The sequence below is a fragment of the Aedes aegypti genome, chromosome 2 (genome assembly GCF_002204515.2).
Source record: "Aedes aegypti strain LVP_AGWG chromosome 2, AaegL5.0 Primary Assembly, whole genome shotgun sequence".
In the NCBI taxonomy this organism is placed as follows: domain Eukaryota; kingdom Metazoa; phylum Arthropoda; class Insecta; order Diptera; family Culicidae; genus Aedes; species Aedes aegypti.
In genome coordinates this window covers 268,401,672-268,429,260 of record NC_035108.1, presented here as the reverse complement: position 1 = coordinate 268,429,260, position 27,589 = coordinate 268,401,672, and the positions used below count along the sequence as shown (strand labels likewise).

Sequence of the window (27,589 nt, the reverse complement as noted above, 5' to 3'; positions counted from 1 at the left end):
CACATGTAGAAAGTTCTTAATACTTTATTGAAGGATTCCGTTCCGAGGAATGATTTTTCCCGACGTCATATCCGACTTTATTCAGCACAAATTACAAGCGGTAGATATTCGACTACACAGAAATGGAATTGTTGTTCCATGATGTAAGAAGTAGCAACAAAAATGCTGTAATTATAACATTGTCTACTGTTTTGAACAAACTTGACTGAACTGAAGAAAATTAAATAGACAATAATAAAATGTTCTTCGTTTACATGTTATTGTTTATTGGGACTCCTTAACAAACAGTAAAGTTCTTATAAAACTTAAATCTAACTGATAATTTTTCAAGCTTAGGATTTTAGTTCAAATTTCCAGCTTAGGATATAACTAGTTGTATTTTAAATGTAATTACCCAGGAAACTTGCCACTTGCCCCATGGAACCTTACATACCTTTTTGCAACTACATAACATAATAGTTGTGCTGTTTCATTTTGAATGCATCAAGTCACATTGAAATTTGTGAATATAAGTTATAAGTTATAAGCCGAGTTATCTGGGCGATGCAAAATAAATGTTTCAAACGTCGAATTCGAATAATATATTTTCAATAATCTAATTGGACATCATCAGATAAGTTTCATGCAAGTCCAGTACAACGGCTTGGATATCACCTCTCACTACTCATGAGCCGATTTCCCATGCCTCACTGTGCGCAGCTTCATTTCACACGACTTCGCTCTCACTAAAAAATCACTTGCATTATTAGAAAAATCTTCTGCTCAAACATCGGACACTCTTCCTGCTTTACTCTGTGTTGTTAGCTCATCGATGACGGTCGTGTTCGATGAACGTATAAAATTCGAAAATCCAATTTCCAATATCGTCAATCGTTCACTGAAGGGAATTGTTAGGATTAAGGTGATTGGTTTTCATCACTTGGTTTCAGCTTTATATCAGTGAATTCCGATCCACGTGAGCATTCACGTAGTGCAATCAAGTCTAGTCTAGTGTTTGCAAAATATTATGTCAAGTGTCACTCATTCGACGTATGCACGGTCTCGAATATCAAATATTTCTTCGAAGTGAAAACTAAAGTTATGATAGCTTACTGAAACGATTGGTACAAGTAGGCTTTGTGATGGAACGAGTTTTGTTTATTGTAGATGGCATATGCATCGGAGGTAATCGCATGAATTAGATACATTTTTTCGTCCTTGTTGAATACTCCGAACCCAGTCTATCTGAGACAGCCAATCTTGTTTGCCTCCATTTTTGCACATAAAATTAGATCTCTAGTAGCATTGTCCTGTAAGGAGAGTAACATAGACAGTTGTCAATACAGCCAATATTTATTGACAGACTAGTGCAAACAAAGTGTGTATTGTGCATGTGAATAAATTCGCTGTGAATGGAATACGAAAATAGGAGCTACTTGTAGCATTAGGGTTCAAGGTTTATCGAGCTATTTCGATGGAGATGTCATTGGTTTGTGAATTGACCGTGTTCCGCCTGATGATGGATTAGTGTTTACTATATTAGTAAAACAGTGTACAAGCAGTCCTCATATAAAAGTATTATCACATTGATTAAACTGAAGCAACTTGTAGAATAACTTATAAGGTAAGTCTATAATAAATTTAATCAGATACAATTATCAGTGTGTTTATTAAAGTTTAATATGTAATCTTCAAGGGTATGGTATGAAGGTCGAGGAATTAGAATGAAAATATTTCATAAAAGATAAAATTCATACAGGAATATAATACTGCAAACAACAATGCCACAGGTGCCAGGGAATTCAATTTGTTAAACTCTTATCGTGTTATGAATATAAGCAACGCTGATTCAGTGCCCATGATTATGGCGATAAAGTACCTATGCATATGTATATCTAACCAGGGTACATTATTAGCTTTCGATGATAAGGACAGGGCTGGATGAAGAAATTCCTAATTAAAATAAAATGGGTTGTACTGCAGGGGGCTTCTATAGTCTAGTGGTAACGTTAACGTTAATTAAACCATTTTTGACATCAACCCATCGTAACGCATCCTGCCACACGATATACGAATGCAAATATAATAAATATAATAAATTTGGCAATGAAAGCTCACGATTGATAACTGTAGAAGTGCTCATTGAACACTAAGCTGAGAAGCAGACTCTTTCCAAGTGGAGACGTAATGTCAAGAACAAGAAGAAGAATTGTATAAACCTGTAGCTAAAAATTGTGACGTGCTGGAACATATCTAAAAACGGCATCAGGTTCAGCAACCCTAAATCTACTAGAGACACATAATTTGATTGTTGAGACAGGCAAAAACGTCATTTTTGTTACGCAGTGTTATCTTTTAAGTGCCTTATTTTGGGAAAAAAGTGCGAAAACATAAAAACCGAATATCTCTGAAACAATCCTCTCTACCATGAAATTAGCAGTTGTAACGCAAAATTTTCAGATTTTCATTTTTCGAAGCTTATTGCACGAATGTTTTTGTCAAGGTTTTAGTTATAATCAAAAACAAATAGGTTTATCATTCCTGTGAATATTAGCCGTTTTATTCTAATAAACTATACGAAAAACCTCTTTTTGTTCCCACTATTGCCATAATTGGTTCTTCTACCCTGTACAAAATGCAAAGAATTTTGATTTTCTTTACTTTCATCTTCTTTTTCATCACTTGCTCACTTTGTGCCACCTAACTGTACAATTTCTTTTTTCTTTATTTTTTCAAAGATCAATAAATTATATGTGTGAACATGGTGTGGAAAGATTTCATATACCAATTAATTTATTATTTAGACGGCCAGAATTTTTTTAAAGGGTTAATTTCTATAACCTAGAGCCAATATATGGCCAACGAACACACTTTTTATTTTTTTTTACATAGTAAAATTTAACAGAGTAAATGTTTTCCGTTCAAAATTTTACCATTTCAATTGTACTGTACCAATTTCATTTGTAATGTATGTTATAATGTTATCAATTTAGTTTCGAATGTAATGTCATTGTACCTTTACTAGATAGTAACCTATAGTCGCACTAGTGGATTTTTACGGCAGTTTTGATATAAATCGTTGCAAAATATATTTGACACGAAAGTCATGAGCTAATTATCTAAGTACCATTAATTCACAGCTAGATGTTGTACACAAAATGAAATAATTATTGAAATAAATAGTTTTGATTGAGCTCCCTTGTACCTATACTAGACACATTGTACCTATAGTAGCACTACTAAGAGAAACTAATATAAAAGTTTTGTGAAAATACGATTTTGATGTGTCTACACCGTGAAGCTAGTGCTACTATAGGAACAGAAATTAGAAATAGTGCTACTATAGGCACATGTGTTCCTATAGTGACACAAGCGATATTAAATACAGCAATATAAATGTTCGTTTTCGTATTAAAAAAAAAACAAGACTTAAAGCTTTCAGATGAAGTACAAATAATGAAGCTGCCATTATTTTTCGATTTTATACTAATATGTTGTTCTTAGCTATGTGGCTATTGGTACACCGACCCTAATGAAAACTTTAAACTGTAACCATAAAACTAATTACCGTCAAGCTACCATTCACCGTGCATTTAAGAAAAATCTGCGCTTCAAAAAATTATATCTTTTTTTTTAAATAATTTAAAGCAAACGAGAATACCACTATGAAGCGTTCAATTATACCATAGTTCAGGAAAAAATCTAAAATTAGTGATGCATAACAAAAAAATACTCAAAAATTATGTTTATTAATGTCATGGTAAGGTCGCCTCGTACCGTTCTATGTCACATTCACCGTGCACGCTAGTGCACCATTCACCGTGCGTATAGTTTTCATCATGATTTAATTTCGTATCTTGAACAAACGTTGTTGGTGGAGCAACTATGTTGCTAGAAGAGTGCGCACTCTTTTTTAAGGGTATTCAAATCTTAATTTACAGTAAAAGCAATAGATAGCTGTAAAAATGATTAAATCATTATTATTTCATTGAAATCGTTATAGAAGTTTTGACTGTATTGTCCAAACTAATTTATATTTGCTCTAAAACTAGATATGAAGTTGTTTAATTACGACCTAACAATAAATCCAACATTATTCAACAATTTCAAGCCTTTTACACTTATGCACGGTAATTGGAACCATACATATTGAGAAGGGTCAATTCACCGTGCATTTGCTTTTCGTCTGAAACATAATGAAAAATTTTAATTTGCGTTAAACCTCATGGTTCATACGATGAATTACATCTTGCTAGAAGTAACCACAGCGAAAACTTTTTGAAATTTTGAAAAATTTGATACTCTAACGTTAAATTGAAATATGTGAATTTTTGGCGTTTCTACTAGGAGTGTTAAAAAATCCCATTACCAGACAGAATTCACACGATTTTGGCTTCATAAACTAAGTTTTTCATAATGCTTTGTGACAAGAACTACTTCATTTTATCAATTTTATCTTGTTGTGCGAACAAAAGAATAATTTGTGAAAATTGTATGAATATTCTGTAGGAATCTGCATATGTGCACGGTGAATGGAGGCCGCACGGTGACTGGTGACTTAACGGTACTACTAGTACAAATAAATAATTACTATGAAACATTTGTAGATGTAATGCCGCAACAACAATTTCAATCAAGACAACAATTTAAATCAGGACAAATACGAAAAACCATTTTACTTTTGAAAAAGGGCAAAAATGCGTGACGGAAATATCGGACAGAGTAAATAAAATAAAATCGTTTGTTACACAAAAACTGAAATAGCCGGCTAAAAGTTCCTTATTTTGTTTACCAACAGCGCTGGGCCTGGACATGGTGATGTGGTTTTATAGACGTATCTACAACTGAGTATGCCTAATGATAGTGATGTGCATGGATAAGTGGTCTGCCGAGTGAGATAAAAATTCAATTTGCAAGATTGTACCATATGTAGCAAACATCAAATTATTCTGAACAGATATGTGTTGCACCAGGGTGGTTCAAAATGGGAGTTTAATGAGAACAGCATAGTGTATTTCAAGGTTCTGTGTAAAATTGATATCACCTCAACTGTTTAAAGCCTGTTACTACGGAAAAGCTTGGTATTCATTTCAAAATGCCTACATTTTTCCTACCGTTATTTACAATTAGCTTAAAGTTCATTTCAGAATTCCAGAAACTATCAGAATGTATATTTTCATTGCGTACCATTGTGTATCATTGCGTTTGCTTGAAAACAGCTTTTCTTAAATTCATTTTTAATACGCATTAACATGTGATCCCTACATGAACTTAACAATCTAATATATTTTTCATGACATGGCAATAATCATGTTAACGATACAAAATAAATTTCATAAGGGATAATACAATTGGGGTTTGCATCACCCTATCGACCTAAGGTGAGTGTAGAGAAATGGATTGATTTTGGCTGTCCGAGCATATGAAGTGGGTGTTCTATATGATGTATCCTTATACAGCAATCATGTGGCGACATTTTACTAGAACTGTAAAGGGTGCTTGCCAAAAAATATTTTTATTGCTCTTCTTTTTAGCAGCTAGTGATTCATTTTTTAAACTCGTTTTAATAATGTGTTCATCGCTAATTGAATTGGTATTGCCCCATTCAGTAAATGTATCACCGGCTCATTTTGTACCACCTCAATTTTATTGAGGTTTTGTCCGGCTACTTGCGATATGTCCAGTTTAATGATTTTTGTCTAATCTGGTGACGTCGACGACGTAGTTCAATCATGTGCTTTACGTCTAACGAGCGGTCTTTTATCTCCATTCCTCACAAGACTTTTGCTCCCGAAACAATTAGTGCTAAATAATTCGCCCTGATAAGATTATATGGATTGGCAGACAGGAAAACGTGTGGCACAATGAATCATAACTAGCACAGCTTCATTCACAGTTTTGTCTCAATGAAAATATTTTTTGGTGTATTTTTATGGCTCAATGAACTTTCAACGTGAGATAATGAGCAAACATTTTACTAGTACTGAAAATTGTATATCATACAGATCAGAGAATGACTACAAGTCTTTAACAAAGTTATAAACCTTCGGTAGTTATGAGAATGGTTTAGTTTTTGTTCCATACGACTCATTCGATTGTATTTCAGGTTCTGAGTATCCTCTCAAAATATTGCTGATTCTGTTATGAACACTTGTCAGCTACACATTTTTAAGACAGTTTTCAAACTGACTTTTCCATACTGAGTCGTCTAGTAACGAAATATTGGTTTTTATACTAACGAAAAATTTTCAATACTTCACCTATCTTACAGATAAACAGGTAACATTCTTCTTCTTCTTTCTGGCGTTACGTCCCCACTGGGACAGAGCCTGCTTCTCAACTTAGTGTTCTTATGAGCACTTCCACAGTTATTAACTGAGAGCTTACTATGCCAATGACCATTTTTTTGCATGCGTATATCGTATGGCAGGTACGATGATACTTTATGCCCTGGGAAGTCGAGAAAATTTCCAACCCGAAAAGATCCTCGATCGGTGGGATTCGAACCCACGACCCTCAGCTTGATCTTGCTGAATAGCTGCGCGTTTACCGCTACGGCTATCTGGGCCCATTGCTGCATCTATAGAAAGATACACACATCTTATGGTTAATATATACATATGTTTTTTTTTTCTGTTCACTGCGTAGATCCAGTGACGCCTAAAAAGCTGAATTATTTTAGCTATAGATCTTCAACTAAGATTGAAATCATTATTAACCGATTCAAACATAATCTTGGACAAAGTTGTAGCTGATAAGTATATCTAACAGATCAGCACAACAGTAACCCGCAACTTTAGAGACTTTATTCCTGAAAAAAGAGACCAAATAGGAATCGAAAAGGGTCCAAAAGGAAACAAGTAAATAAAGAAGTGCCAAATAGAATGTGCTAGAGCAGGGGTTTTCAGCCTTTTTGGCTGGCGGAGCACATGTTGAAAAAGTTAAAATTTTAAATTTTAAACTATGACAGGCATCTATGTAAAACTAAATTGGATTTTTCGTCAAATATTTTATAGTTCGTGGCTTCACAACGGCAGAATTAATTTGGTAAGGAAATGTTCCTACTATTGTTGTTAGTTCGAACAACTGAGCGAGCATCTGTAGCGGCACATTTTCTCAATGTGTCTGAATGGCTTAACCACAAGTTCATCACTCTCGAAATTATTCACAATTTTGATGAAACTCGTGATATGTTCCTTATTTTTTTATCATGGTGTCAGAAATAGAATTTCTTCAACCTTTAGTTTTCTATGTTAAATTCAAGAAAACCTTATTTTGCAGCTAAAACTGACCCGTACAAAGTGTACGGTTAAATTATCACCAATAGAATATTTTTAACCTTACAATTATAAAATCTTAGCCCAAATACTTAAAATTTTAATAAAAATATCCATGCACATGAAAGTCCAATAATGATCAAGATTTTGTACATATGACTTGTAAAAATTATAATTTTTAAAATATCATAAGGAGAAGATGAATTAAATCGATTTCCAAATTATCGCGAGCACAAATCTAGAGGACAAAAAAGAAAGGGTCGCAATCAACGGATTAATAACTGATCGAATTTTCAGTTCGATCGATAGTTTTGTCCTTTAAATTCAAAGTGTTTAAGATATAACTTTGTTTGGTATAATTAAAAACGTATTTTAAAGCGAAAAGTTGAGATATTTTAAGACATTGGTACATTTCTTTAAAACGGTTGTGGAGTACCTGTCAAGGCTTCGCGGATCACCAAGTGCTCCGCGAAGCACGATATGAAAACCGCTGGTTAGAGTTTCTATTTGAATTCTTTGTTACATTGCGACTACTATTACTTTTTTCTTCTACTTCTTCTTGGCAACACGTCCTCACTGGAACAAAGCCTGCTTATTAGCTTACTGTTAAATGAGCACTTCCACAGTTGTTAACTGAGAGCTTTCTTTGCCAAAGTTGCCATATCATAGTCACGATAGACGGTAATAAATTATGATTTTTTATTATTTTCTCCAAAGTATCCTTCAGATATTATTCCAAAGATTTTTGCATGAGTTCATATAGTTATTCTTTTTCAATTTTGCTAAGGAATTCCTGCAAGTATTTCGTTAAAGATGCCTTCAAAAATCAATCTAGAATTTGTCTAAGGATAACCCCACAAACTATTTAAGCTAGCAATTCCTCCAACGATTCCCCACTAGAAATTTTTCCCAGAAAGGCCCAATTCCTCCAGAAGTTGATCCACTCAGGTATTAACCAAATAGCACTTTAATTCGCCCAGCGTGCTAATATAGCGCTATTATACAGCTGACATGCTTTATTTTATCCGTATACTAGCTCTATAAGCTTAAAAAGGTGAATTAGCGAGCAGGTCGTTAGGCCGAAGGCCATTAGGCCGAATGCCCTTAGGCCAAAAGTGCCGTTAGGCCGAAATTGTCGTGAGGCTGAAATAACATTTGATCATTTATTACTATTTCAAATGGCTAACACATTCATCAGTTATTTTTACTTCTTTTAATCAAAGGCTGTTCTTTCTAGTTATATTTCACAGCGGTTATTGTGGGCTTCTAGGTATGCAAACTATCATATTCTAACAACTAACAATCCATTCGACCTGTAAATTCATCCGGTTGCTTCTAGGTGATGCAAATTATTCAGACCTATCCCTGTTAGTTACTCATTCGTCCTTACGGCTCATTAGAACTTTCGGCCATTTTCGGGCCAATGACCCTTTCGGCCTAACGACTCTTTCGGCCTAACGGGATAGAACCCTTAGAATAAATCGCAGTATGCTGTAAAATAAGTCACCGAATATGAACTGTAAAGCAACAAAATTAAATTTTCCTGTGAAATCTAGTATTTTACCGACAAAATTTGTGAAATCTATTTTTTTTACCGCCGAAATCTGTGAAAACAAACAAATGAACTGTAATTCTGCAAAGTACCAACGAACAGTCCGGTGAAAGTATTATTTTCACCGAACTTCTGTGAAATCATTTGACAGGCATTCGTTCCACTTTTTGCACAGGTCGTGAGTTCAATTCTCGATGGGACCATTTTCGTGTTTTTCTTTATGATTTTGTTCAACGATTTCACAGATTGTTCGGCGAATTTTCACCGAATGTTCAGCTGTTGAGATATCGGTGAAATTTAACAGGAATCCGTAAAAAAAATCTAAGTGTGTATACACAAAAAATAGCGCATGTCGTTTTTACCAAACAATTTACGTTTTATTCCATAGTCCAATCTACTGGTATACTACAACCAACCGGCACCCTACTAAGATAATCAACTTATTGAAGAAATAATAAATCGAATCCCTCAATAATAAGGGATGGTACACAAATTATGTCACGCTAAATATCAACTTTTTGACCCCTCCCCCCCCCCCCCTTTGTCACACTTTTTGTATGAGTCCTCCGAAAATTTTGTGAGGCTTGTCACGCTTGGCTCGAACCCCCCCCCCCCTTGGAGTGTGACGTAATTTGCGCATGACCCTTAAATGGAATAATTTGGAATGTCGTATTTGCTGGTATGGAACCTAAAATGAATATTGGAAGAATCCATGGAGGTTTTGCTTGATAAATTACTAAAGAAATGTTTGGAAGCACTGCAGGAATAACATCTGGATCAAATGATATAGAACTAGCAAGAGAAGAAATATCATAAGGCATTTCGTGAGGAATTCCTGATCGACTTTGTTGTGGAATCTCTGAAAGAGATTTCAATACATTTCCTGAAATAATTTCTGAAGAATTTTTTGAGGGATTCCTAGATGAAACATTGGATGAATTCTTGATGAAATGCATATAAAATGGTTGGGCTGATACCCGGAAAATCAAAGTATGAACTAATAGATTAATTCTTGTAGGATTTCCTAGAAAATACCTACACAAATTGCTCTAAAAGCTTGGAATGAACCTCTGTGAATTTTCTCGCGATGTTGTAGCGTTTGAGTGCTCAAGTATTTCTTGGACTATCGTTTGGTAAAAATCCTCTAAGAATCTCACACTTAGTACAGTGATCCCTGTAGAAGTCCTTGAAAGTATTGCTCAAGGAATCTCTGGATAATTTATCCTGTAGCTTTTCATAGAGGAATCTTAGAAGAGATTCTGGAAGAACCTGTAAAATAGACCAATCCAAATACCTGCGTAGTAGAGCAATGTTGACAAAATTTTCTTTGTTTGCTGTGAGAACTGTCACAACATTGCTTTTGTTTGCTGCGAGAAAGAAAAACATAAACGGAATTGCTGCCTAGCATTCACATCGATATGTTTTCATTCTGAAGAAATCGACTTGTGTAAGATTTATCGTGCGTTGGTAGTCGTGGCAGTTTGCTTGTAGACCTCTATAGCCGAAAGGATCTCTAAAGGTTTCTTTGAAGCCTTTAGAATGTTATACCAGGGCTCACTGCAAGCTCTATTGTGACTTTATAGATCAATTTGGCTAAAAAAGATTTAAGAGACCATTCATGAAAAATAAACACTTTTCGGAGACTTACATTATAATAGTGACCATTAGTGTATCCATTGCCCGACCGCTTTGCTTGTCCCGAAAATTGTTATAGCCTGAAAGTTTGACAATATTCTGTTGGAGCAACTTTGAAGCGTATTGTTCATACTAAATTTGTGACATGTCCATTTTTTAACTGAATCCGTCCCATACAAAATGTTTGGTAAAGTTTTCGTCGACAGAATATTTTTTAATCTACCAAATACAATGTTTTAACCAAAATCTAGGACGTTTCCGAAAAAATATCGGAGGTACAGAAAAGTTCGATAATAATCGCGATTTTGATACCATTGATTAATCTTCATGAGAAACTCACGGTTTTCTATTTTATCGAAAGAAGCTTGATTCTGAGAAAAATGTCATTGGTTTTTATTAAATTTAGTAGTTTTCATGAAATTCCTTTTCATTTCGAGAATCTCGGAACATTAGAATTTACATCTCGAGAAACGGAAAATTCCAAAATTTCTCAAATCTCGGGATTTTTTTGTCCCGGGATGGACACTCTAGTGACACGGTTATATGAAAAATTTAGATTCTCGCTCCAGTCCACTTTTTGGATTGCAATTAGGTCCCAAAATAACTGTACAAAATTTCAGCTCGATCGGTGAAACTATATTTTAGCGCCAGCCGTTCAAAGTTTGTATGGGAAAACTTAACTTGCAAAGAAAAATCGCCAGAGGTCGCCCATTGATCTGTATAAATATTTCAAACACAAATTTCAATAGATAGGGGAACTTACGTATTGTCGGCAGCCTAAGCAGTTGAACTTTTAGGAAGGCAATTATACACAACAACAAAGTACAACAATTAACAGGAGACCCCTAAACTACACTTGAGCACACTTAATTTATTAATTATTATGCACAAAACACTATTTTGTTCACTAAATCGTCTATTTTTCCTCACCAAAGTCACGAGGCACTGGTCCTTTTATCGGCAATGCAATTACTATTGTCGGCAACAAAATTGTTCTCTTCGGCAATCCAAAAATGTATAAAAACTAGGTTTTGTATTGGTAACTTTTCGTATTTGTTGACAATGCCTGAAATTGAACGTCACTCATTATGTTCTACTTGTTGAAAGGGCCAATGCAGAAAAATACAGACTACACTGAGAACAGCATTGCAGGTATAAATAGAATAGCTGAGAGTCATATTGAATACGCAACGCCACTAAATTTGTGCACACTAAGGCGCCGTCCACAAATTACGTAACGCTCTAGGGGGAGGGGGAGTAGGCTATTTTAACGATGAACAACATTGCCGAAGACCGCAAAGCAATCCAATGCTTGTGAAAAAAAGTTATTAGGCATAGACTATTTGGAAATTTTACCAGATTTTGTTATTATTGTTATGCCTTTACGTGTTAATCAACGTCGCCTTGCCAATAGGTTTTCATTGAATAACTTTTTTCACAAGTGTCGGATTGTTTCGCGGTCTTTGGCAATATTCTGCATCGTTAAAATACCTATCGAAATGTGTGTTCAGAATTTTTATAGAGGTGAATAGGCAATTTCTGCCGATTTTTCTTTGCAAAAGTAAGTTTTCCCATAGTAAATCCCATACAAACTTTGAACGGCACTAAAATATAGTTTCACCAATCGAGCTAAAATTTTGCAATGTTGTTATGGGACCTATATGCAATCCAAAAAGTGGACTGGAGCGAGAATCTAAATTTTGTCCCACACTATGTATATAAACTGTATATGGTATCTCGTGAACGGTGATATTTGTGTAAGATCGACATTCCGCGCTCTAAACTAAAGAAGAGAATGAATATTGGTTTAAAAAGACTGAGTTTGATAATACAATCAATTCTTCATAACTCGATATTGAAAGGATCATCGAGTTGGGGAGGTATCGAGTTATATAACACAAAACTAGTGCAAACGCTATCCAAGGATCATCGAGTTAGCCATGAAAACCAACTACTACCGTTTTGCATCGAATTCCCGGACGCTTCGAAAGCCGGACACTCAGTACAATTTCAGCTATTTTAACATGCATATGCATTTTAATTTTAAATAATTATATACGAATCGATGCCTAACTTTAAGTTCTACATGGTGCTATAATTCTCATCATAGTAACCTGATAAAATGATTGTTAAACTCTTAAAAAACAAACTCGTGTCATATTGAGCGTAAGTTTTCCCGCTGGTTAGGTCGAAGCCTTAGATTTGCACCTAAAACAAATCTTATCATTTCAGAGTATTGAAGTAAACTTAAGTGATATTGAGCAAAACTGAACATTATTCTTGTTTATGGTGATGTTTGTAAACAGTGAAAAGTGATAACAACTACACAAGCTTCCAGTATTTGTCAAAAATACCTGGTGTCCGGGTTTTGAAGCAAGAAAATCTACCGTTTCGAAAACCGGACACCCCATGCTTCAAACATTCCATTCATAGTGATTGTTGAAGGAAGATGAAAAAATCATTATAAGAGTGTTAATGAGTGATTTATAGAGGCTGAAAGTTTTAAAAATCTTGGAAAAGTGATGGACTGTGAGTGAGCAAGTGTTTAATTCAACACAAATGGATGTTTTAGTCCTGCACTACATTTAGTGATGGTGTTGGAAATATTTTATTCATTTTTTTTTTCAAATAGGAAGTAAACAAATCCATGCTGAGCAGAAACAGGTAAGGAATTAATACTTTTAAAAAGTGCTATTCAGCAGTATATCCTCGTCCAGTGGGGGGAACATAATATAGCTTCAAGTTCTGGAATTCGATTCGCGTCTCAGTTCTACTAATTTTATTGAAAACAGGAGCTGCAAACCTTTTCATAAATTTGAATGCTTACTGCATATAAGTAGTATTTATTCTACTATAATAAAGTTGAGCTTCAATCGCATTTCATTCATTTTTGAGCATTAACTGATTAGATAAAATTTACTTTATCATACAGGCTCTAAGCTCTTACTAGGTTCTGATCTAAGAGTGGACTGTTCCTTCTTGTCTGAAGTTGATAAATTGGATTTTACAGTAGTTATTTTATATTTTTTATAGTTTTTTTTTATATTTTCATCATAGCTTTATGTTGTTTGTAGAACGTGTTGGAAATTTTTTACGCAAATATTTATTAAATTCTCCTAATTTATTGACAATTTCATAGTGTCCGGATTTCGAAGCAAAAGTGTCCGGGATTGGAAGCATGCATTATTCAGTGTCCGGATTTCGAAGCAAGACATCCCACACGTTTAGTGTATTTTAAGTGGTTTATATCATATTACTCGTTATTTTTAATTCAATATTGCTTTCAAAAGACAGCTGTTTACATACTTCAACCAAAAAATTCATCCCATAATATGAAATTCCTTAAAAAATATTGAGTTGAAGCTGTCTAGGTGCTTAGGTGTCCGGATTTCGAATCAAAACGGTACTATGGTTCTCTAACTCGATATCGAGATATGGAATATTGATTGAGGGAGAGTTGACTATAGTATATACTGATATAAACAAAATAATATAACTTAAAATTTCACGACACTTAAAAATGTCAACAGTGTTCGACAAAATTTTAAATTTGAAAAAAGTGTTCTATGTTGTACTGCGATTTTCTATAAAGTAATAATCCTTTCCTTATTCCTTGTGCTCCTAATTTGCAGATCTAGTCCATAATACGAGTAACCATGGGTAATATATCGTCCTCAAGTTCAAAGTTAGCTGAAAAATGTCCAATGCTTGAGAAAAGTGAGCTTCCACTGATAGCCAGCTCATTCAGAATAGCAAGTAAAAATTCCGACAAATGCAAGGAAGAGGAACTCATGGTATGTATGCTGTAAGATGATAAGAATGCCCAGTTCAATCATGATTCTAACCCGTCAGAAATTCTGGGGATCGCAAATGGATCCACGGTTGGCACAGTACATCACCAACTTTCTGTTTGGTCCGCTCGGTCAACGAGCAGCATTTGTGGATCTTCCGAGGTTTGCCGAGCTGTATGTCTACACTGTTCGCGGTACTTTGGAGGAGCGAATCAATGTATTGCTTTGTAGTTTGGGCCAATCGCCCGATTCGGAATCCACCGAAATAGCGTATCCGTTGATTAAAGAGGTATCCTTCTAAGCTGGCAGCGAACAAAGAGCAACACATTAATGATAATTAACGTTTTATTACAGTACGTTGAAGCCGTGGTGAGCAGTTACATGCGAGCGATAAGACTTGAAGGTGGACCGGAATTTAAATCGTGGGAGTCACGAGGATTTCGAATCGTAAAAGAGTGCATCCAGAAGCTTGCTGAGAGCTTAGTGTACGATGTAGTTCAACAAGGTACACAGAAAGTTACTCGGGCGGATGCTGAACGCTGGTAAGTCACACTGTTAGAACTACGTCCAAAAATAGACAAGTGTTAATCAAATAAAATGGTTGGAATACAATAAATAATGCGCCAAATCGTCAAGAATGGCCCCACAGTTTTAGCACAACGCTAATCAATTGATCAGCGATTCGAATTTTGCGAGTGTCGTTGTTTGAACTGTAATAATTTGACAAATAAAGGATGATGCGATAATAATTGCGACACTTTAGATTGATTGATAAACCGGCTATAGTTATCTTAATCAAATCAAATTTTTACAGCAGTTAAAAATAAATATTCATTGATCTTCATTCTATATCATGACCCGATAGATTTCGGAAGGACATTTTACAACAGTTTGCTGGATTGCCCAAAAACGTGGCACAACAAATCCGCAGAATTAGTCGCATACCACTCCTGCATGGTTTTGGAGCAGTGGCTTTAGGCTAAATTGCCCAAATTGTGAAATATTTCTGACCTGACTACTGCTTAAAATCCGTTTTCAATGACGCAGCATTTGTATTTCATTAGCACCGAGGTTGCGATTTGGGAAGCTCTGCAGATCGCCCTAAACTTGATCGACCTATCTTCCTCACTGCGCACCACGTTGTCTTGTGTTGATGGGTTTGGTTTTGAGTTTTACCGGGTTGTTATCCGACATTCTGGTAATATGCCCAGCCCACTGCATGGTTCCAAATGAATCCATGATTCATTCCTTTTCCAACGTTTCGTCTTCTATTGGACCATCTACGGTGGACCACACTTACCTTCCGTTCGAAAACAACGTGGGCGCGTTATGCTCTGCACGTAGAGTATATGTTTCATGTCCATAGAGGAGTACCGGTCTAATCAGCGTTTTGTAGATAGTGAACTTCGGGGATGGTACACAAATTATGTCACGCTAAAATTCAACTTTTTGGACCACCTCCCCCTCCTCTTGGTCACGTTTTTCGTATGAATCCTCCAAACATTTTGTAAGGCTTGTCACGCTTGACCTAACTTAATAAAAATGATGTTATATTGTTAAATAATCGTTTAGTAAAATTTAATTGCAAATTAATTACCGTGAAAATCGGCAATCTGTACCCTTCAGATTCTGTTACAAAATCAATCTAAAAAATTGCACCTCTGCAGAAAAGTCTTTACTTTTGGCATCACTGTAGTGAACATTACACTATAAATAAAAACTGATCAAAATTAGATTAATTTCGATCAAATATTGAGAATGTTAAGCAATAATTGCAGACTGTCGCAATAATTGTAGACTGATTTACTTTTTATGAATACTTCTAAAATGATTGTTTGATTGTTTAGCAAATTTGTTGTGATGAAAACTATTTATTTATCCATAACCTTCACACACGTAACTTTCACGAAAATTCATTAATTATATTACCTACGCGTTTTTTATGCTGTGCAATTAAATTTGAGAACAAAACTCTTTACTTTGTACTATTCCGTAACCCAATGATAAAGCATTAAACTAAATTCATCCAGCACGGCCGTAAATGCCGCGCATCAAATGCATATTTGATGATGGCAATCTAATAAAACCTCAAAGCAGGACATGCTCCTGCTTTCGTCAAATGAGAAACTAATTATACTTTTCGTTATGGTAGGCTCAACAAAAATCCCATTTTCCTCAAAATGCTGGAGCATGTGTTTTCCCATTTGTACAACTATCGTAGCGTGAAAAACAGTTCCGAGGAAAGAAAGAAGGACGACACCGATGATAGCAGAGCCAAGCGGAAAGAGAACTTTCCGCAACAAGAGGTCGTGTTGCACGCCATGCTCCCGCTCTGCGAGGGTTTGCAATACATGCCCGACTACCCGGCGTTCACCGATCTCTCGCAGATGTTGTTTATCAATGCGAATCTCCCAAATGCACAGCAGCACAAGTGGCGCTTTTTGTTCTCCTCGCAAATTCACGGAGAAAGTTTTTCTACATTGTTAGGTATGGGTTTTTGTTGCTCATTGCTTTGCGTTCATCTAATATTCTATTTGCATTTTAGGTCGCATCATGGATCAAGGTTCTACAGTAGTGATAGTTGAAGACTCAAACGGGTATATTTTTGGAGGCTATGCAACCGAATCGTGGGCACTAGGCCCTAACTATTTGGGCAACGAAAATTCTTTCCTCTTCACGTTGCGCCCAAAAATGCGATGTTTTCCATCTACGGGATACAATCCTCATTATCAATATTTGAATCTACATCAGCAAACTATGCCCAACGGAATGGTAAGTAAACCGTTGAAATCGTAATTTAAATACATTCAGATAAATAATTTTCAAAGCAATCCCAATGGTGTCTCTTCAGGTTATTTTTGTATTGAATACCCAAACTTGTTTTTACTTTACTAAAAACCCTTCTACGATTAATATCGTTTAACCGACTTCATTAAGCTTTGTACCCTAAAGCCTGCTAAAGATCTTCATAGATATCATTCCACTGTTTAAGCAACAGTTCGTAATGAATCCAGTAAGGAATATGACAAAAAAATTGTTATAGAATTCAGAAGGCCCCTGCTAAGAATTTTGTCAGCATGACCGTATGATTCGAAGGATTGGTATTTAAAGATATTCTTGCTCTTAATTAATCAAATTTAATTTAATTAATAAAAAACCGGTTAATTACTTGTCAAGTCACCCTGCACAAAAATATTGTTTTAATTTTTTTTTATAAAAACAAGTCATTGTTTCAATTTTGTACAAAAATGTGCTATAATATTGCTTACTAGTTTAAGAAACATTATAAGGGGAAAATCCCCCAGAATAAATTCAATAATCCAATATAATTATTTTTATGTGATCTTGTTACCCATTTATGATAAATACTATTGTATCGTGCAAAAATCAATTTGAAAATATAAATACGAATTTTGATGATACCAATTTTTAATGGTACACCCAATACCGGACTCAAACAAGAAACATTTCGAATTCTTTGAGAATGTACACCATTGAATGTTTTCACTCAAGGAATGCTTTGCCAGTGCAAAGCATTTACAACTTCACATGAGTAATTTAAGCTATCGAAAAAAAAAGATTTATGCACATTTCGTTAGAATATAGAATATATCCGTACATCTGTTTCATATTCAGAATTATTAGTAATTAGGTTCATTAATTAGGAAGGCAATTCGTCTATTTTTATTGGGTTTCAAATATCTCCATTTTTCCAAAAAAGCGTGCATGTTACAGTGATGTGTTATTCTGCCCAAACATTGCTCTCTTTAATAGTTTTCTTTTCTTAGAATGTACCATCTTGGTTGGACTATGATTTTTCAATTTTTCGACGATGTCCGGTATTGGGTGCTATTCCGTACTGGGTGGTCTTCCCTTACAAAGTATTACAATTCTAAATTTAAATCAATCTCATGAATTCATTCTACGATTTTGAACCTCCTCTTAGTATCGTAACAGCTTTTGTATGGAAATTCAAAATGTTTGTATGCACCGTAACACTACGAAAGACCCCTTGGCGTTACGTAATATTTGAACGATCCCTAGATGCAATGATTGTGATTTTTTTTTAATGGGGATGATCTTTGGGTCACAGGATTCACTTTGATAAGCGATTAGACTATAATAAACAATTATTTGTGAGATATAAACATGCTTATGAATATAATATTTTCAATTGATATGAAACATTTCCAAATACCATGCCCACACAGTTACGGATCACCCACAGTGACGGATCACTTTGGCGTTCAACATCGGATAACTCGCTCAAAACATAAACGTTGACCTAAAACATATTTTTCCCATATTAAACTATTTGTCTTCTACCATTTGTAATCTTAAGCACAACATTCAACCGCTAAATAACGGTGTTTTTGACAAATGTTTAGTTGGTTCCACACAGCTATCATTATATGGTCGTTTTCTGTAAGAAGTGCCGTCAGCATTCATAGGCTCCCACAGGTGGTAAAATTCAAATGTTATAGTATAAAACATGCACGTTCACTTCGATTTAGTATGAATTCATCTTTGGAAGACATTTTTCTTGATTGTTGATTCTAAATACCGAGTATTAGCACTTCTAACTAGTGATCCATAATATGGACCAGGAAATGATTGTTTACCACGGTTATGGATCACTTCCAAAGAATGTAGATTTCTGCCATTTTAAGCATTGGAATCTACATGTTCTGACAATAGCACTAAGGATAAAACTAATAAAACATCACGGTTTGTGAATTTCATTTTTTAGCAAACAAAAATGGGTGGAAAAATTGGTGTGGAGCGAAAACAGTTCATGTCTCAGTTACTACAATGCAGTATCACAAAAAAAGGGCATTTTACCCTTGTTGCCAGCTCTAACACTGCTATTTTTTGCAGTAATATGTGACACATTGTAAACTTTCGCCAAACCATGCAATACAGATGCATTGAGCTGAAAATCTCTTGATTTTGTGCACTGATCCGTAATATGTCACAATTTGATCCATAATATGAAAATTGATCCATAATATGGTTGGATTGGGGCCCAGATAGCCGTAGCGGTAAACGCGCAGCTATTCAGCAAGACCAAGCTGAGGGTCGTGGGTTCGAATCCCACCGGTCGAGGATCTTTTCGGGTTGGAAATTTTCTCGACTTCCCTGGGCATAGAGTATCTTCGTACCTGCCACACGATATACGCATGCAAAATGGTCATTGGCATAGTAAACTCTCAGTTAATAACTGTGGAAGTGCTCGTAAGAACACTAAGCTGAGAAGCAGGCTCTGTCCCAGTGGGGACGTAATGCCAGAAAGAAGAAGAATGGTTTTCAGAAACCGATACAATTTTTAGTTTTTATGCAATCCTATGTCAATATTACACTCAAAACAGTTTACTAACCAAAGTTCCAATTTGAAACGATTCAATTCGTGCTTTTAAATTACAATTTTACGTTTTCCATGTCGTTTTATTGAATTTTATAGGTTGGACTCCACACTATTTGATCCATAACTGTAGGGTCATGGTAGAAGAAAATAATGTCGACAGTTGAAGTGACGAACCATTCAAAGTTTGTTGAACAAATAGCTAAATGCAAAATTCCTACAGCTGTCAGGACGAAAGCATGTGTTACAATATTTTACTCATAGAAAAAAAACTCGATTGACTGGACCATCACATAACACTCTTATGCCGACACAAAGTTTGTTGAATAAAATGAACGTTTTGCTAGTCTACACTTATAGTGTCGAACCATTCAAAGTTTTTTTTAATTATAAAAATAAAGGTTAAAGGAAAAAAGGTGTTATGAAACAAATATACATAAAATATGAATAATTTATGAATAAGATTTTATGCCGACACTCACTGTGACGAACCATTTAAGGGATTTTTGAAGAATCATATTTACGTCCCACCGTTGTAACGATGGCACATTTCATCGGTCATACATATTTTACAGATTTGGGACAAAAAAGCATGAAACGACCTTACTATTGATCCTTCATCCTTGGTTGAGCAGCCACAATCCACTTTTAGCTTTTTTTGAAGCATAGGGTGCCGGTGTCATTAGTGGACTACCTAAGCTATGAAAAGTTATAACAAAATAAGGAAAAGGCTTAACCGAGATCTTTTGGTGCCAACAGAAAAATTCCGACCTCTACTATATGGGATATAAATATAAAAAGAGTGATAAAACTAATTTTTTAACATAAAATCGCTTGAGCCACTATTGGTACACGTGTTCCAGTAGTTGCGCTAGTGCTCCAGTAGTAGACGTTCGGGAATGATACAAGGAATTTAAAACAAAATGGTAAACTTTTACATAGGTTTAACATTTTTCCCTTGGAACAGCAATTAATATCTTTCGAATGAAGCATAAAGATCATCTCTAAGGCTTTTCTTCACTTTTATACTTGTTCTTGGCATTAACGTCCTCACTGGGACAGAGCCGGCTACTCAGCGTAGTGCTCCAAGAGCACTTCTACAGTTATTAGCTGAGAGCTTTCTTTGCCAAAGTTGCCATTTTCACATTCGTATATCGTGTGGCAGGTACGATGATACTCTATGCCCAGGGAAGTCAAGAAAATTTCCATTACGAAAAGATCCTGGACCGACCGGGAATCGAACCCAGACACCTTCAGCATGGCTTTGCTTTGTAGCCGCGGACTCTAACCACTCGGCTAAGGAAGGCCCCAAGTTTCACTTTTATACATCCATTTTAAAAACTGTTGGAAGTTGGAGTTGTCCACTATTGGAACATGACGGCAACTATTGGTGCAAGGGAGCAAATTTTTTGCATAAACTTAATTATTATTTATATGACTTTTTGATAAAATAAAAAGTTGAAATTTGGCAAATCGACTAAACTTGAGAGGATCTATCCACCAAAAATAGCACATGTCGTTTTTATCGAAACATGTTCGTTTTATTCCATAGTCTAATCCTGGGAGGGAGGCACAGATACTACACACGAAATATAGAACAACGTTTGTTTGAACTGCAAGATAACTCCAGCTTGCCAACAACAATCAAGGCAGGCTTGGAGAAAATAGCTAGTTTTCTTTTGTTGTGTACTTTCGATCTTTCCTGACAAACATGGAAAAAGGGCCACAGTTTTCTATGCACTAAATATTCATTTTCATTGGAAAAAGTAAAACGATGCGTTTTTCAATCAGATTGAAAGGTGTTCACGTGACATTATACTTGCATTATGTGCATGAATTTATTTTCATTCGATTTTTGTCACTTTTGATGAAATGCGAAAATGTGTTTTAATCAGTTACGCGCTTTTTCCATGTTAGTCCAATGTTTGAGCTCTGGGCTCACAGTAACAGTTCGTGACAGCGGAATCCCGGCTCACTATGACGTACAGAAATTTTGTATTGGTTTCTCCCTCCCAGGTCCAATCTACTGGTACATTACAACCATTGGTACCGGCACCCTACATACTAACTAAGAGACGCGATTTTTTTCGCACAAGCACCACACGGACCGAAAACGATTTGTCTTGATGGCTCACTCCAATGGAATCGAAAGACCACGCACTACTCCGTTTATGTAACATGTTTTCTATCATCCATAAATATAACAAGTTAAAAAAAAATCATTGAATGAAATGACTAAACAAAATAGATGTTTTTCAGTTGTCTTAAAAACACTGCGGGGCAAGGAGGGCACTTCCTTGAATTATTTTTGTTACTGTGAATGGTTTCTCATTGATACGCATTGTATATTCTGCATCAAACTATACATTTCAAATTTTGCTTGAGTAGAGAAATCATGAATATATTCCCAATTTGGAGATTGAAAAATCTCCCAACTGGTGGGGAACGTGCCTTTGGAGCCGGCCTTCTGATACCTGAACATATGAGAAACAACTAAATAACGGCAAAAGAAACTGGCCCAAGCGTTGCTAAGCGTATTTGAATTATTTCGAAATAATTTTATAAGTAAAGTACTGAAAATATGTTTAATGATTTTGTTCTTTATATACTAAGAGACTCTCCAAAAGATTTGCAGTGTTAGCTAAGAATCAGAAATTTGGTTAAAGTATTGTTGGATGATTATTCTCACATGTAAGCATTGCGCACAAATTCGTAGGTGGTACAGTCCTAGACCATTGTATGAGGGTTGCCTCCTCCTAGTCCGTTGCCAAAGTCAGAAATTTGGGACTAACCTTCAACTCTTAGACAAGATTGACACACCCTCCAATAGTCCAGCGCTGTCCTGGCCACGTCCTTGCGAAAGCTGGGGAATGGGAAAGGATAATTGATTGAACACCTACTTAAGAAAGATGCAGAAACTCTCATAGATGTTACGGGATGTTGTGGAATATTGATGGAAAGGGTAGTGCCATGAGCAGGGTTCTGAATTATCGTATCAATGATGCGAAATCTACGATTTTTCGCACGTAAAGAGAATGCTTTTTCGCTTCCTCACGTGAATATCTCTTTTTGCTCACACTTATTTTCTCTAGAGTTATGATGGAGGATAACCGAAAATCATTCCACTCCGGGGATAATTTCTTTTTCACCCCATCATATTTTCGCTCACCAACTTCTCCAGAGAATTATCACTATGTGAATAAACAAAAACTGGTGCCGCCGACGGGATTCGAACCTACAACATTGCTAAAAACAGCCGCGATGCGTGCACGCTATCCATGCTACCACATCAACTTGACGAAAGCAGCAGTTAATTTGATGCATAAAAGCAACTGCTGCTTGTGGCGATGGACACATGAAAAGTTCTCCATTCTCGTCTAATGATAACATAAAATTCTCACAGCTGTGGAGTTGTGCCATTATCTATTTTCGCTTAATTGTGGTGATGGAGAAATCCATTATCGTGAGAGTGAGTGAGAATTCGGAAGCTTGGCCATGAGATACGTTCGGTAGACGTTCTGGCCGATAAATGATTGATATTTACGCATTGTGATCATGCGCTGCTGATCAGAACAAATTCACCAAATTCCACGAAAATCCTCTACTATCCATCGCTCCTCTAACAATGAACAATAGCGTAAGCCGTAATATAGCACTACCCAGCAAAATTCACGCGCCGCGCGAAAAAAATGCCTAACCGAGCATGGACGAATCACATTCTATGTTTCTATCAACACGTTTAACACACATAGAAGATAAAAAAAACGAGTCGCGCCAAACGAATTCAATTGCTCGAACCATCACAGAGCACTCTCGAGCAAAACGCAAGCAAGTCAAACAAAAGTAAAAAAAAACATAACTCAACAAATTATCTTCAGATATAATCTCCGAAAAAAAAAAACACTTTTATCACTTTCAAAAACATTGTTCCACAGCACATTTGCACGTGGCATAGCACCATCCGCCGAATCTATTTTTCACCAGCCGAATTGAATTGAAAAAAATAAATGCGAAACGAGGTAAACGTGACACAAAATTCAAAAAGCAGACGCCCGCGCGCATGGCTTGCTGCGAATATTCCTACATGTTATAATAAATTACCCATAATTTGACACCCTATTTATTTTTTTCTTATAACTTTTTTTAAGGACAATAGTTAGATGAACCTCAATTAAACAGGGTATGGCGTTAATTGAATAAAATTCGTTTAATCAGTCTCAAAATTAAGGAGTGCTCATCTTGCCCTGTCCTTCCCTACAGTGTTGATAGACTCACACTCAAAATATCAATCAATACGCTCTCCCGTGAGAGCAAACTCATAAGAGATCTGCTTCGCAAATCTCACGCTTGAGATTTTGATGCAAAATCAACTCAATTAACTCAAACCGTAAAAAATGATTCAGTCGCAAAACCCGGCAAAAACTCGTGAAACCCGAATGTTGTTGTTTACGTTAGAAAGGATTAACATAATTTTACCAGACTAACAAGAAATTATTGCCGTGTGTGAGTAAACTGTGGGAAAACGAGACAATGAGTTAAAAAGGTGAGCCAACTCATCCATGATTTTTTGACTGCTGAGTTGCATGATTGACAACTCACGCTTGAAAAATCTCAAGCGTGAGTTGTGAGAAATTGAGTTTTTCACAACACTGCTTCCCTATTTTAATTTCCTTATTTCCATGAGGGGTGCTCATCTTGACCCGACTTGTAAAAATTACTATACCCATTTTTGAGGGTTTTTTTTGGTAATGTACTAAGGATTTATAAAGTGGACACCTTGTGCATGCTGTATCCTTTTAATATGTTAATGAAATCGCAATCGGTTTTCTGTATATCGTTCCACTAATATTGTGTCGATGTCGTAACTATGAAAAACCCACCAAAATAATTAAATTTTTTATAAATAACGATCAACGTTGATTATTAGAAATTGGCTGCAAAATTCGACAATCTATAATAGAATTTTTAGGTTTTAAGTACTTCCTGACGGAAGTACCAATAAAGTCTTTATGAAAAATAATCTATGCCTTAATAATGTTGGTTATTTGATCCCCACGTCTTATTTGAAGCACAACAGAAAAAATGCGTTATTTTTAGAAGACCTCTGAAAACACAAAGAAAATCATCAAAATTGACAACACTGCTGTAATGGAATCGAATATATTTTCCATGTATGATTTTCATAATATGGTATTCTGGAATTACCGATCGAAGTATTTGGAGAAAAACGTTTACAAAATGCTGTAGATCGGTAAAAATGCGTACATGTTTTTAAAGGTATAGGATTTTTCGATAAAACGATCATAAAGAATAAAATTTATATTTGAGCATGCGGTTAAAACTCACGATTTAGCTTCTTTTTATACAAATTGAGTTTTTTTAGTAATGTTAACCAATTTTGAAGACGCTTTTTAGTTTACTTTTATGCTAGGTGTAAAAGGATGGTATTTCAGGAAATTTGGCCATAAACGAATAAATTACTAGAGTGATCTAGTTTCAGAGATTGGTGGAATATTTGTAATCGTTGTAAAGCTTTATCTGCAGTAGAATAGTATACCATCATACAATTTGTTCCGAGAAATGAGAATTTTTCTTATGCGAAAAATAATATTTATTTTAAAAAACAGCTTTCATAGGGGTTTTGGAAAAAAAAAACTGTTTAGCTGTTTTTTAACTGTTCTCGGCTGAGCAGATAAAATACTCATGTTAATACAATTTTAAATGAAATTTTGTTTCTTTACAGGGCATGGGTGGTCAACACAACTATTGGGGCTTATGGTTGGACAGCGAGTACGGCGTTGGAGAATGTTCAGAGACGTGCACCACCTACAAGGGATACTTCCAAATGAGTGCCACCAAAAAGTTCACGGTTCGAAATGTAGAAGTATGGGGTGTTGGTGAAAAACCAATCAAGGAAGACGAATCGGTAAGACAATTTGACAAACGATACATTTTTAAATAGTGATCTAATAGTAATTTTCCTTTTTACAAATACAGGAAGAGAATACCGGCCGCTCAATTCTGGATGGAAATGCAGACAGCAAAGCGATGCTCAAGCTGAGTGGTCGGGAGCAGTATTCCGATGGGTATCGAGAGGAACCAAGAGATTAAAAATGGAGATCAAACGCCAGAAAAAAGTTGGGAAGAAATTTGTGTTCACCGGAGATCAATCTGGTTGATGTGTTGGATACGTTCAATTTTAATTTTCTCTGATAATGAACAAACTAGAGTGTTAATTGTCTGCAATTTAAAAATGTTATTCAAATCGATAAAAGGTTGAGACATAGTAGATTATGGAAGTAAGCGTTATTTTTATTTATTTATTAAAGGCTTTATTTTGATTCTGGCGTTTGCAGTATGCACAAGTAGAAAACCGCGCTTATTAGTCGTAAGACGGAGGTTCTTCATCTTGCCAATACAATAATTCTGGAATGATAAATTTCGTAATTTATAAGCAAAAATGAAGCATTCTGAATAAAACTACGGAATTCAATTTTGATTGTGGAATTGTTGTACTTTCAAGATATATTTTTCCAACTCTTTCTTTCTTACGAGTTCGGTAGACTTTTTCCACACAGCAAGTGTTTTTTTGAGTTACTAAAACAAACATAGGAGTTGTGAAAGATCATTTTTTAAGCATCCTAAAATATTACAAACTTGTATTTTGATTGTTTATTGAAAGTTATATCTTTGAAACAAATAGTTAAGTTTTCTGGTAAACAAAATTTCGTGAAACTAACATTTAATATTGGTTTACAAATTTAATCTGATTCAGTTTGTTTGAAATTCGTGAAAGCTACAATGGAAAAGAAAGGGTTAAGCCATTTTACGACGAATTTGCGCGGAAGCCTATATTTTTAATTTACATCTCACTGTATTGCGCACATTGCGCAAGACTTGAATGCAGCCGCAGAAATCGAATTGTTTTATTTTAATACCGAGTTTAGCTTTCTTTCTGGGCAAGCCAAATTTTAGTTAAAAAATGTCATTTGGATTCCTGTTATTTATAAAATAAATATTTAGAAAAAAAACTTTTTCCACAACTATGAGCTGAAAGCTTTCTTTGCCAGTCGAACATTTATGATTTTTTATCGTGTGACAAGAACGAAGGTACTCCATCCTGAGAGGTCAAGAAAACTTCATATGCACAGAGAGTTTTGACTGGACTGGGACTAGAACATGCTACCTTTAGCATGATTTATCAAAATGCGAAAAAATGGAGAAAAAATCACAATGATACTTCTGTCTGGTTTAGCAAAAAGCATAACGGCTTGTTCAGAAAAAGTTTTATTTCGGTATCAAAAAAAAAGTCACAGATAAGCAGATTTAACGTTTTAAAATAATTTATGAATAGTTCTAAAATCAACCGGGTAATAATTATTGACGACAGAATTCTGGCAATGAAAGATGGTCAGAGTGTTATGTTTGCTTGTCTGTGATCATACCTGAATATTAGCATGAGCAATTTAAAGCATGTACGAGCTTGAGCCGGTCGAGCAGTGCATCAGAGAAAAACGCTTCAATGGAACTTATTGTAGATGTGCGTTAATGTGATTATAATTGTACCGCAAATGGTAGAAAGAAGCAACACAACAAGTAGCTTGAGCAATTCAACTATTAAAAAGTGATAATTTATTCAAGAACTGTTATGCCCAACAGCATGAGAAGTGTAAATATAGAGATTTTCGTTCAGTCCTAACTCATCTTGCGTTTAATTAATTTATTGCGTGTATAGTAATTTTTTATTCCTTTTGGATTTATGAACGCACAGGTTTGATAGCAGGTGCCATATAAACTAAACCTATGTGTACATTGATAATGCAAAGTAGAAAGTACAGAATCCATTAGTATTATTTTTGTTGTTGCCTTTTGCGTTGACTGTTATGAAATCATAAAATGAGATCACCGATCTATGTCAATCATTATATATGTGCTACGGAACGTTGCCCAAGATCCGAAATGAAGACAAATATACAAAGCTGAATAAATCGTA

General features: G+C 35.4%; 1 protein-coding gene across 3 annotated transcripts; it reads left to right on the top strand.

The window, feature by feature from the left end:
- The first annotated feature begins 728 nt into the window (after positions 1-728).
- On the top strand, positions 729-27,589 carry LOC5571738 (TLD domain-containing protein 1). Of its 3 annotated transcripts, XM_021845036.1 has the most exons (9): positions 729-1,164; positions 1,272-1,603; positions 14,076-14,237; positions 14,296-14,523; positions 14,589-14,776; positions 16,387-16,721; positions 16,780-17,006; positions 25,340-25,522; positions 25,594-27,589. In XM_021845036.1, the coding sequence occupies exons 3-9, from the start codon at positions 14,100-14,102 to the stop codon at positions 25,705-25,707; spliced, it is 1,413 nt and encodes a 470-aa protein (XP_021700728.1). In that variant the 5' UTR covers positions 729-1,164; positions 1,272-1,603; positions 14,076-14,099; the 3' UTR covers positions 25,708-27,589. The 3 variants fall into 3 exon arrangements, with proteins under 3 accessions (XP_021700728.1, XP_021700729.1, XP_001659873.1); XM_021845037.1 differs by lacking the exon at positions 1,272-1,603 and having other exon boundaries at positions 729-901; XM_001659823.2 differs by lacking the exon at positions 1,272-1,603.